This window comes from Barbus barbus (assembly GCF_936440315.1).
Source record: "Barbus barbus genome assembly, chromosome: 45".
Classification (NCBI taxonomy): domain Eukaryota; kingdom Metazoa; phylum Chordata; class Actinopteri; order Cypriniformes; family Cyprinidae; genus Barbus; species Barbus barbus.
This window is the reverse complement of record NC_136723.1, coordinates 18,880,098-18,892,614: the sequence shown is the minus strand read 5'-3', so window position 1 is coordinate 18,892,614 and position 12,517 is coordinate 18,880,098. Positions and strand designations below refer to the sequence as shown.

The 12,517-nt window shown below is 36.3% G+C and overlaps 1 protein-coding gene across 3 annotated transcripts in view; it reads right to left on the bottom strand.

Annotated features, from left to right (window-relative positions):
- Positions 1-12,517, bottom strand: part of msi2a (musashi RNA-binding protein 2a) — a 175,502-nt gene that overhangs the window by 24,397 nt on the left and 138,588 nt on the right. For all 3 annotated transcript variants that reach the window (XM_079408165.1, XM_079408166.1, XM_079408164.1), the window contains exons 8-10: positions 12,352-12,434; positions 4,666-4,780; positions 1,336-1,410 (exon numbers count right to left, since the gene is read on the bottom strand). In XM_079408165.1, the coding sequence (XP_079264291.1) occupies positions 1,336-1,410; positions 4,666-4,780; positions 12,352-12,434 (273 nt within the window). The remainder of the gene's footprint in view (positions 1-1,335; positions 1,411-4,665; positions 4,781-12,351; positions 12,435-12,517) is intronic.

The following is a 12,517-nucleotide window of genomic DNA, read 5'->3' as shown; positions in this document are numbered from 1 at the left end:
GCATTTTCGTCTCAAGATAAAGACTAAGACTAAATCAAAAATGCCTGCCAAAATTAACACTGATATACACACACACACACACACACACATACACAGAGTGTATGAATTTCATTTTGGTGGTAAAGTACTACACTATATCTTTACTTCATTCTCTTTCTTTTTACATGCCATGCAAAATCAGGAAGCATTTTAAAACTACTGCAAAACAACAACAAATATAGCCAAAAGATGCGCATTACATCTGTAAGTATGGGAAAGCAAGGAACACAAACCCTAGATTCAAAATACAACGCACAGTCGAGGTGATTCAAAGACAGCATCAAAAAAAGAATAGGGGCACAATGGCTCTCCCAAAGACTCCTTACAGATGGCTGATTTCCATAATGACAGCCGAGACGGAGAGATCACTGGGTTTGTCAGTGGCTCATTCATGATCTAACCCGGATTCAGACTTGTGTGAGAGAGAATTACTGGCTTTAAGTTGTGTGTGTGTGTATATATGTGTGTGTGTGCACGCATTTTCCACTGCTGTCCTGTTTCAGGGTTCATTTCTAGTTTCAGTACTAAAGAAACAGCAAGAAACAGATTTTGTTGTAGTTTGATATTATGGTATATCGGTGTCAGGTGCCGTCACATAAAGATGAGTAAATGTGCAAGAGTTTGAGGCTCACCACAGATCAGAGCACATAGAGAACGTGTGTGTTTATGTGAATGGGACTGTCAGTTTGTGTGTTCTTGTGTGTATTTGTATCTTTTTATGAGTCAACCCTGTCAAATATAACTTATGACTATTCTGAATCTAAATGTTTGAAGAACTGCTAAGCTCTGTGAGAAAGAGAAAACTCATACATCCCTCCACATACACCTCTCAGTAATATTTTAATGCGTGTTGTTACAAAAACAGATAGAAACAGCTAATTATATTTTTCTTTAACTAAAACAGAGAAAAAATGTTTGAAACAGAACAAAAACTACACTGAAACTACAAATGCACACTATAACATGTTGGGGAAAAACCAGCGTCCATCAAAACATCCATCACACCCACTAAAGAAAAACCCATTAGCTCTGCTCATGATATCAGCAGGCAGGTGGCCATCCACAGGACACTCATATCAACACTAATATCTGCCACCAGCTGCAGAGAAATGTGCTCACCTTCACGCCTCTAACAAACACACACACCCCCCATTCACTCACATTGTCATACACTCTCTTCACACGTGTGCATGTAACAAGCTCCCGAAATGATGCTGAATTACATGACAGTTTGCAGTTTCATAATGAGACAGACAGAAAGATAGATGATAGATAGACATATACAGACAGACTCACCTGGAAACTGGTAACTGTAGCTAGGAGAAAATCCTGTGTATCCACGACCGTACGTTGCCACAATGTTTGGATAACCTACAAACACACATATAGAAAGAAACAACATCAGCTCGGTAGGATAAAAATCACACTTAACACTTCAACCTTGGTCATTCAGAAACTAGTAATAAGACATGTCTGGATGAGACTGTGTATATGTAACAGTGTCACAAGAGCAGCACTTGAAAGGGAGGATGAATAGCACAACAGTATGTTTTCAAGCACATGAGCACTTTAAATGAAGTGGGAATTTCACTGCCATCTGTTTTTCTCTGATGCTGCTCTGCCGAGAAAGAGAGAGGAGAGACTGATTCTGATGTATGTTATTCTGGGCCTTATTTTCTCACGTTTTCTCTTTGAAATTTACATGCTGTATTAATTTCATGTTTTCCAAAACAAGAATGTGAAACAGCAGTCAACACTGCTCCGTAATAAATCACGACTCAGATTTCAGAAATCATGCTTCGTGCAGAGCTGGCATATGTGCACTTATGATTTCCCAAACCTGTCACGAGTCACTCAATATCCGTTGACAGCAATGAAAACACTTTTGACAGCTCTCACAGAATACACAGCTAAAAAAAGGTTTCTTCCAGGGAGGATGCGCTCACACACAGGAAATACACGACTCCAGGAGCTCACCACAACATCTCTCCCACCCTGCTTTACTATGCATGTCTGTTGTGTGGTGTGCCTAAAAAAAAGATGTGGTATTCTTAAAGAGAAGAGAAAACTGAGATGAGAATCATGCAAAGAAATCAGTTGAGAAGAGACAAAATGAGGTATGATGAGACAAACAAAAATAGACAAGAAAAGATTTGAAGAAACCAAATTACAAAAGATGAGAGATGAAAAGAGAACAGAAAAGAAGATATGAGACAAGATGAGAGAATAGATGACAAGTCCAAATAAAAAGATGAGATTAAATGAGAAAAAAATTAATTGAGGCAAGATGGAAAAAAAGAGAAAAATGAGAACAAAAAGATGAAGAGATGAGAACAAAATAAAGCAGAAGAAATGAGACGAGAAAGATAAGATGTGAGAAGAACTGAAGGGAAAAAATAAAAAGGCAAAATGAGAACTTATTTAAGAGATAAGACAAGAAAACAAAAGAGAAAAAAATGAGAACAAAGTTGAGAGAAGAAGAGAAGAAATGAAACAAGTTGAGAAGAGAACAGAAGAAAACAGATTGTAAAGAACGAAAGAGAAGGGATGAGACGTGAATTGAAAAGACGAGATGAGACAAGATGAGAAGAGACAAGCCAAGAAAAAAATTGATCAGGCAAGACCAAAACAAGCAACAACAACAACAAAAAACACGAAAAGAGGAAAAGTTGAGATGAGAAAGAAACAAAATAGCTTACTGATGAGAAATTATGAGAATATAAGAGAAGACATGAGAAAAATTAGATGAGTCTAGAGTAAAAGAGACTAGATGAGACAAATGACAAGAACAGAGGAGACAAAATGAAAACTAGAAGAGGAAAAAATGAAACAGGATGAAAGGCAGGAGATGAGCTGAGCTGAGCTAACCTGTCCGTATATCAGTGCATTGTGGGTAAAAAGGCAGGGTCCTCTCCTGGCAGCTGCTATATCAGGCACTGATTTGCATTATTAATGTTCAGGCTAATATACCTATTTTATGGCTCAACAGCTCAGATTCACTTTAAAATCAATTATACATCTGCGGTTGCTGAAGCAGGCAGAAGTTCAAATGTGTATTAATCTCAGCAAACATACACACAGCACCCGACTATAAAGATAAATGACACGATTAGCTGCAGTAAACAAAAGCGTGAATGCAGCTTTAATGAGATTTGGCGTATAAGAAACTTACAGTTCCTTAAATAACGAGCCCTGATCTGCAGGATTTTTTGCATATGCAAATTGTACTAAGTTCTGTCTGGTCGTCCTGTTCACTCCAGTTTCATTTAGATAAGACTAGAGTTAATATTTTCACATGAGTGCTTCATGCTCTCGTGCTCTCCCTCTCTCCCACTCCTCCTCTCTTCACCCTCCTCCACAGCAGTAATCCATGAGAACTTCTAGAAAGTTCACGCCTTGATAAAAGTTGAGTATAAGATAAGGAATGTGTTTATCCCCTTATTTCAGTTTACATATTAAAAATAAATACACACACAATATGGTAAAATTAAATTATATTATGTAATTTAATATTTTAAATACTAACTGTTGAACATATATGCATTTGCATAAAGCATCCATATTTGTCCATGCCCATGTTGATTAGAGTATTAAAAACTTGAAAAGTATTAATTTAAGGTACATTTAGAACAAATAAAAATGTGCGATTGTTGCGATTAATCACGAGTTAACTCATGACAATCATGCGATTAATCACGATTTAAATATTTTAATTGATTGACAACCCTAATATATACATGATATATATACACATGATATATATATATATATATATATATATATATATATATATATATATATATATATATCTCTATATATACAGTATATATATATGTGTAGTTGACAAATAAAAATTGGACTGTGTCCTATGGTGTGACAGCAAAAATGTAGAAAAAAAAAACTTAACCTTCAAATAACGTGAGAAAAATGTATCTTCATTCTTAGAGTTACAAATAGCATGAGAGAGGTTTATCTTCCATCACACCATAGGACACATTGCTACATCAACTGCCCATATGGGTGACACATATTTACACACACACACACACACACACACACACACACACACACACACACAGTTATCACTATATATTATTATCTGTATTACGCACGTTGAGTGTAATGAATCTGTTTATCTCCTTATTTCAGTTTAAATATAAAGAACATGAAAAATCAAAAAATGAAAAACAATATGATAAAATGAACTTATATGAAATATTACAATTGAAAATGTTTTGTCTTAATATTAAAGTTATCTGAAGTCTATATATTATAAAATCTATATTAATATTATTATATATCTGTAAGTGTTATGAATGATTAACAGCACTGATCTTGGCAGCAGGTTTGTCTCCTGTAGCTGATGAGTTCTTCTCATTTAGTGGCGCTGTCATTAGCGAGGGCAGAGGTCAGGCAGATGGCTGCACTGAACATTAGTCTAATTTTCCTCTTCATTTGAGCCATTAATACAGACGTTTAGCTGCTTGTCAGGTCTGAAGGATCCCACAGCACCTGAGCTGAACTAACCAGACACGTTCACAGACGGACCTCTGTCTCTGGTCTAGCAGCCAATCACAAGTCATCATCTTCCATCAGTGTGTGTGTGTGTGTTCATGTGAGACTCACTCAACATGCCCATGCCCAGCATGAAGGCATCCATGGTGTATGGAAGACTTCTCGCCCTCCCCCTCGTGCCTGGAGGAAACATCACCTCCTTTGGTTGGGCCTTCTTACATTCTACCTGTGAACAGACACAGAAGCAGACAGAAAGAGAAGAGCTATGTGACAAAATTGTTGTTGGTTTTAGCATTTCACAAAATTTGCAATGTGATAAATGTAAATAGCCCATGCAAAGTCTAGGGCCCTAGACTTTATTTCCCAAATCCTATGTGTTCCATTTTCATTTTTCTGTATTCCACTTGAATGGTTTGATAAAATTTTAATAATAAAAAAACATGTCTAACAAATTGAATTCATAATAGTTTTAACAGCTTGAGAAAAGCTGAAACCTAAGAGTCCAAGTTTGAGTAGATTGAACTCTTTTATCAGTGTTTTTTCCCCCCACTGAGCCTGTCACACTTCACTCTATGATTGCCTTGGCCAACATAAGATTTCAAACAAGGCAGCATAATTACCCATCTCACAAAAACATGTTAACACATTTCATTTTAGTTTTTAAATTACATTCAAGGCAGTACAGAAAGCAATACAACTATTTTCAACAAATAATAATGTTTCTTGATCACTAAATCAGCATATTACAATGATTTCTGAAGGATCACGTGACACTGAAGACTGGAGTAATGGCTGCTGAAAATTCAGCTTTGCCATCAAAGGAATAAATTATATTTTAAATATATTAAAAGAGCTATTTTGTAAAATTGTAATAACTAGTGCTGTCAAATGATTAATCATGATTAAGAGCACCCAAAATCTTCTGTTTACATAATATATGTTTGTGTACAGTGTATATTTATGATAATATATATAATATAAATAATATAGCCTCATTTTGTATATGCTAAATAAAATACAGCATTTTATCGTTTGGTTTTTGGATGAAATATGGCTTTTCTTGTTCATGTTCTTGACAGGTATCCTGAACTTCGCCCAGCCATTGTTTGGAGGAGTCACTGGGCCGTGAATATGATGCCCAAAAATGTTAAATATTTGAACAGAGCTCGAGTCATCTCTCAAGCTCTGTCAGTTTGAGTTTTGTGCACATTATTGGCATAACAAACAGCGATACATTTGTGTATCCAAAGCATTTTTTAGACAACTAAACTAATGCAAAAATAAACAAAGTCTCTCTGTTTTTCTGATTCCACCCTGTGATCTCCTCCGCACCCCTCCCCTTATCCTCACGTTCCCGTTCTCTGATTGACATTTTAACCTCTGGAACTGAGCACATGAGCGGACAGCAGACAGCAGTCCCTGCCTGAGAGACAGAGGAATATTCCTCCAGAGAGCTACAAGAGAGAAGACAACATGTCTCTAGCAAAGGGGAGAAATAAACAAACACACAAGCAGAAAACATCAAACCCAAACAAACACACAGACGTTCGCTCTCTCTGGTGATATGAGCATAACCGGGTCAGACGAGGAAAGACTTTCCTCCTGACAGGCCTAGCAGGCAGAGGATCCTATTTACCAAGCACATCTGCATGCTTACAGGAGTGTGAGTGTGTGTGTGCTGACAGCGCCTCTATGGTAAGAACACGATGCATTTGCACTTGGCTGAATCTGTCCTCTGCGTTGATCGACTCGTCTGCCTGCCCAGGGCCCGTGCATCTGTGTGTGAGTGTGTCTGTGCTGCTCGGCCCTTCGCAACACACACACACACACGGCAGATTATCTCCCACCGAGACTCACGCAGATGCTGCTCGGCACAGCTGGAGACACACACACACACGGTTCTGCTGAAGTTCAACTTACTGTGCCATCAGCGCTGCTCTGAATACATGAGATATTTCTGGATTTGGCCGGTGATGGATATTTAATATTCATTCTAAATTAATGAAATCTAAAAAGATTTGGTTCACACTCTGAGCCCTGAGGATGCAGTGTGGGAGATATTATAACATGTAAATGTATTATAATTATTACAGAAGGAGGTGTTAATCATATGAGTGACATGTTTAACAAACAATTAGCTCAATATAGACTTTCTATCTTCTGTGGAATACAAAAGGAGATATTAAAGGTTCATGCTGCTCTTTTCCATGCAGTTTAAATAATCCATTTATCAAGCACAGAATGCACATTTTCAGATGAACTCTTTTAATTCAAGAGCTGAGAGATGTACTATTGTGCTCGTAGACGGGTGTTTTGGACAACCTGTTGTACAGCAAGTCCATTTCAACAGGTCTAATTCTGAACGGCAAACAGTCATCTAGCCAGACATCATCTAGGAGATAAACATCATGGGCCATTATCTGCTCACACACAGACACACTGCTGCTGTCTCAAAAGGATTTCTCAAACTTAATTCAACTCAAGGACATCCTTCATAAGCCCAAACTTCATACCCTAAAACTAAGACCAATAGGTGATAAAAAAAAATTAAAATAGAAAAAACAATAAATAAAAAATCTCCGGCACAAACAGGCAGTATGACATCAGTAAGCAGTTTCATCACTACATCCATCTCTGCACACACACTTAGCATAGAGCTGATTTCACAAGTCTCATCAATCCACTACTGCTTTTTTAAAGTGTGTATGAGGGAAGGAAAGATGGCAATTCAAAATAATCATCCAAACTGTTCAGGATCTCAATTCATTTTCAACATGATTTGGGATGTATTCAGTGTGGGTGCTAATAAAAAAATAGTGATGAACCAAAATGAATGGTTTTTTTTAACCAAAAACTGAAAATATTTTTAAATTAATAGGGTAAACGTACTGATTAAGCTCACGTATCCATTAAGCACACTTCCATTTTTGAGATCAGATTATAAAAAGAAAAAATGGATGTCTTAACCAATTGATGTGTTTGTTACTATATACCTCCTGTAATTTCAAGTCAATCAGATCATTGCACGCTGAGATATGGGTCTCCATGTGTTCACACTGTGAAAGCTGTCTAAAAACTTTCACCAAAAGAGTAGCTCCTTAAATGTGCGTTTTTTACATGTTTAAGCCTTTATTTTGGGTAAGTTTCACTACTTATTGTAAAATTGAGAGATTAATGTTCAGACTTTTGCATATTATAACCTGGAACTTGGATGTGAGAAATAATTACATTAGATCCAAAAGATAGTTTTAGCAACATAGCGCAGATGCTACAGAACGGTTAGCTGACTAGCTGTAGACGATTGTGTGCTACGCTAACATATTACTTCACAGATATTACTGGCTTGTACTTTTACATCCATAATATTATAAATTGACAGTTTATTACTGTTCTGTTGTTTTACAGTACAATAAAATGAAATCTTTAAAAATTACAGCAAAGTAAGCTTAAAGGGTACACTACTATGAAAATCACACAGCTTCAGTGTGACATTAATAAGAAAAAGTAGAATTTCATAGATATTGTTAATAATAGTTCATATTAAAATATGTGTGAACTTAATACATGACCTAGACTTTTTATTTATCAAAAATCCTGTCATTTTAATAAATATTACATGAAATTTATAAAAAATTGTTGCTGCTCTAATTAAGCTCAGTGTGCTCTCTTTAAGCTCTTCCACATTGAACATCTATGTAAATACTTCATAAACAGACTTTAAATATTAACTGATGGTTGTCACTTTAAGTTAATCGATTTTCTATGGAATCAGTCGACTCAAATCTGCAGACTGGCTCTGATCTTTGGTAACTAGCATCAGTTTCTCCAGACTGTAAATCTGTGGAAAATCGGGACAGAAATCATGTAGTGTATTCCAGTCTTAAGAGCTTTTAGGTAAGTTAACAACCATTTTAAAAGAGGTTTCATAATGAAGCTAGTTTCTATGTTCATCCCCATGAATGAAATGTTTTATTGGTTTGTTTTATTTGATTTTTGAATGTGTTACTTAGCTGAAAGTGGACTATTATAGATGTTGATATGTGCTTAAATGACACTTCACTATGAATATAGAACTGATCGACTGAATGCCTTGTTGCTTGATTTTAGTGTTCTGTTTTTTTTTGTGATTGACTTTGTACCTTCAAAAAATATATATTTTTACAATTATTCTTTAAAAATGTTCCTTAAAATAAACAATTTTGATGTGAGCTTAATGGGAACAGGGGTAAACCAATATCTTGTGCCCTAAAAATGTCTCAATGTAGATTTTGGTGAGCTTAATAGGTACGTTTACCCTAAATTAATACATTTTCAATTAATTAAATTTATTTTACAATCAACACTCAAATAAAAACGGTGTACAAACATTTAAATTTCACATAAAGCAGTTTTATATCAACTTTTAAATTTTATAATTTAAAATTTTCTACTCCACTTTGTTGCTGAATTATAAACTTTGAAATGGTGGCTGTAGTTGAGTGTGAAGCACCGAAGGTGTATATTTTCTACTTGTAGCTCAAACCGCACCACTAGAGAAGCACTAATTCAATTTCACTATTTCAGTCAATGATTTTGGCCCTCTAAAACTGTTGAATTTCTGCTTTTGGATGAATATTATCACTACAAAAACAAAACAAAAAATCCACCTGTCAAAAATCAAGAATCAGACAAACAATGCCTCAGAATCACAGAATCACAATTCATACAGAACATTTCAAAATCCATTTGGGAAAAGAACAGAGTGAGGAAAAAGAAAGCATTTGTCCTCAAAGAACTGAAATCTGCTCCTCTCTGTGCTATAATTGGTCAGCAGCTGCCTGAACAAAATAGACAAGTCAGATAAAACTCACGCCTCATTTTCCACTATAAAAATGATAAAAAACTACACATTGGATAATAAAATCTATAAGCACTTCCCTTAAACCAGTGTGAGTCCATTTACAGGCACTACTGGTTCCTCTGATCCACTGAAACCAAAGAGTACCTTTTTTAGTAAGTTTACCACTTTAATGCATGGTGGTCTATTATTGCAAAATCAGATTTCAGACTTACCTGACCCCAATGGCCCACTCGCACATAACTAAGTTTTAATATTCACTCTAATTTTATGAGTATACGGATATCATTGGAATCCCTTTCAGAACAATTTTTTTTCCAGCTGATTAACTATTAAAACATTGACAGCCAATCAGAATGAGTACTGCTTTAAAGAGCTTGCGCAATTAACTCGGCGCACACTTATAATCAACAGCGTTTATCATGTGATGGTGTGGATGCTAATATAGTATAGTATCTTTATAGTTATGGCTATAGTTATAGTTGTGAACAAAACAAGAATAATTTGGCTGCTGTTGGCTGGCATGTCAGAAAGTTATGGACTGCAGGAACAAGAGATGAAACCCCTCATGCCCTGAAGAGAGACAGCAGGACTAATCAGACTTAAAAAGCCGGTTAATTGATGGAGAAACCTCCTCTCGTTCACCCCTTCTTCTCTCTCTCTGAGATCTCTCTGTCTGTGTGTGGTAGATGGACACCCGGTGAGATGTTCAGCCAGGCAAACCGGTTCACCATCACATGGCGTGCGACACAAGGTTTCTCTGGGTCAGGGAGAAATTCACATCTCTCGTTCTCTTCGACAGGCTGTAAATAACATCTAGTTATTGGAAAGTAAAGTCTGAACAGGAAGCTTGAGGGACTGTGGTGCTAGTTTTCCAATAAATAATAAAAAAATAATCACTTAATGATGATGATAATAATTTGTGACAATCAATAAATTTAAAAAAATCTCATCCCTACAAACAGTATAAAGCAAAAAGCAACTGATTTGTTTATAACCTAATTAACATTGACAAACAATAGCATTGCCATTTTATAACGTCACATCTAGTCTGTGTGTGTGATTATAGAAATGACTGATTTTTTTTTTTTTTTTCTAGTTTTGAAATGACTCCTAGTGTAATATAAGATCTTGATCATATCGTTCACCTATGGCAGTGTACTCTGGTTCAGACCAAAAAATCAAATCAAGTGTGAAAACAGCCTCAATCTCATGTGTAGCTCCACTGGTCAGCATAAGTGCAAAGCAAGAAAGCAATCAGGCCTCGTCATTTCCCATAAACAAACAGCCTATTCTACCATTAGACTTATTTACCTTATATTAACGGTGTCCATGCCGTTCTTATACAGTCACAGTGAACGGACTGCAGGAGAGACAATCAGGACAGAAATGAAAGGTCGTGCTGCCCTCTGAACAATAGAACCACATAATCAGAGATAAATCGATCGCATGGCTCTGCGCTCACGGATCTGTCTCTGGGCTCAGGAACAACCTGTCTGTGACAGAAGAAGATCTTGAGGGGTTTGATATTCTGTGCTACCCCACAGCTGTCCCATAAGCCCAGGGTATACGCATGGACAGCGTGCAGGGATGAGTATCAGTGTGAGAGAGATCCTCCGAGGAGACCCCAGCCAAACCGATCCTTTCCACCACACCACTCCTGTCAACCACAGAAGAGAGCCCAGCAGGGGCAGCACAGAGCCAGGGGCCGTTTCTCTAGATGCAAAACATCCTCTCATCAACTCATGCTTCTGCTCAGTCAGGCATATATTTGTATAAACCATTCTTCAAAATAAAAAAAATGACTATTTAAATTACATTTAATTACGCACTGCTTTTCAAACATTTGGGTCAGTAAGATTTCTTTCATGCTTATGCTCAGCATTTATTTGATCAAAAATATAGTAAAAACAGTAATACTGTGATGTACTATGAAACTTATTCCAAAGATACGTTTAACAGTCATTACTCCAGTCTTCAGTGTCATATGATCCTTCAGAAATCATTCTAAAGTGCTGATTTGCTGCTCAAGAAATATTTATTATTATCAATGTTGAAAAGGCAGTTGTGCTGCTTTTTTATATATTTGTGGAAACTGATACACATTTTCTGGACAAACAGCACTGATTTAAGATCTTTATAGCTTACTTTTATAAATGTCTGAGTTTATTATTTAATATTTATAGTTTCATTTATTTTAGAGTTTCATTTATTAATATTTCATTTTGAGTTTAATAATAGATAATTTATATAATAATAATGTATTATTAATAATAAATCATTAAATTGTTTACAAAAGTTCTCAAATAGCTTGACATAGCCAGGATTATCTGCAATATTATGGCCATCTAGACATTTTATGCGATATTTAAGGTGGGTAAAAGTAAAACTCATATTATATTTATATATTATACAATATTTATACTTATACAATCTCTTTCAAATTTGAACCTGACAAACCTTACAAATCGAGTGACTATGCAACGCACATCAGATGTTGCATATCGAGTCTACGGGTGGCCCGTATGAGGGCGAGACTAGGTATTTTCCATCTAATTTCAAGGAAAAACATTTATTTGCAAGCTGAAAGCCAACACTGGTGGCCCATCTGCTGGTTCTGCCCAATACTGGTCGGCCTGTGAGGTGATAATCCTGATTTAATGAACTCAACATGTGCCAGTTACCTCTCTCTCTCTCTTTTTAGCCTCATCAGTCATGATGCAAGCATTTATAAATGAAGGAGAGGGGAAAGTTTCTGACTCTTGTTGACTGATTAAAATGTTTTCACACACACATGCACACACACAATTTCACGCTTTCTGGCCACTGCCCAACACTTTACACTGTTCACACACAGTCACAGCGCTTACAACAGCATGCTGTTAGGATTCTGCTAAATGGGAAATAAAATATTAATCCCTCAATCACCTTCAGAAATTGAAAACAGGCAAAGCACTTACCATTTTATTATTGATTTCGTGAAAATGAATTTCACAGACTTTCTCTACAATGTCTTCATTCTCAAACGTTACGAAGCCGAAGCCTGTGGAAAGAGAGACAGAAACAGAGGAAGAGTCAGTCGTGTGCCTTTTGAACTCAAACTCCGACAGATTTCGGCCTCCGTCA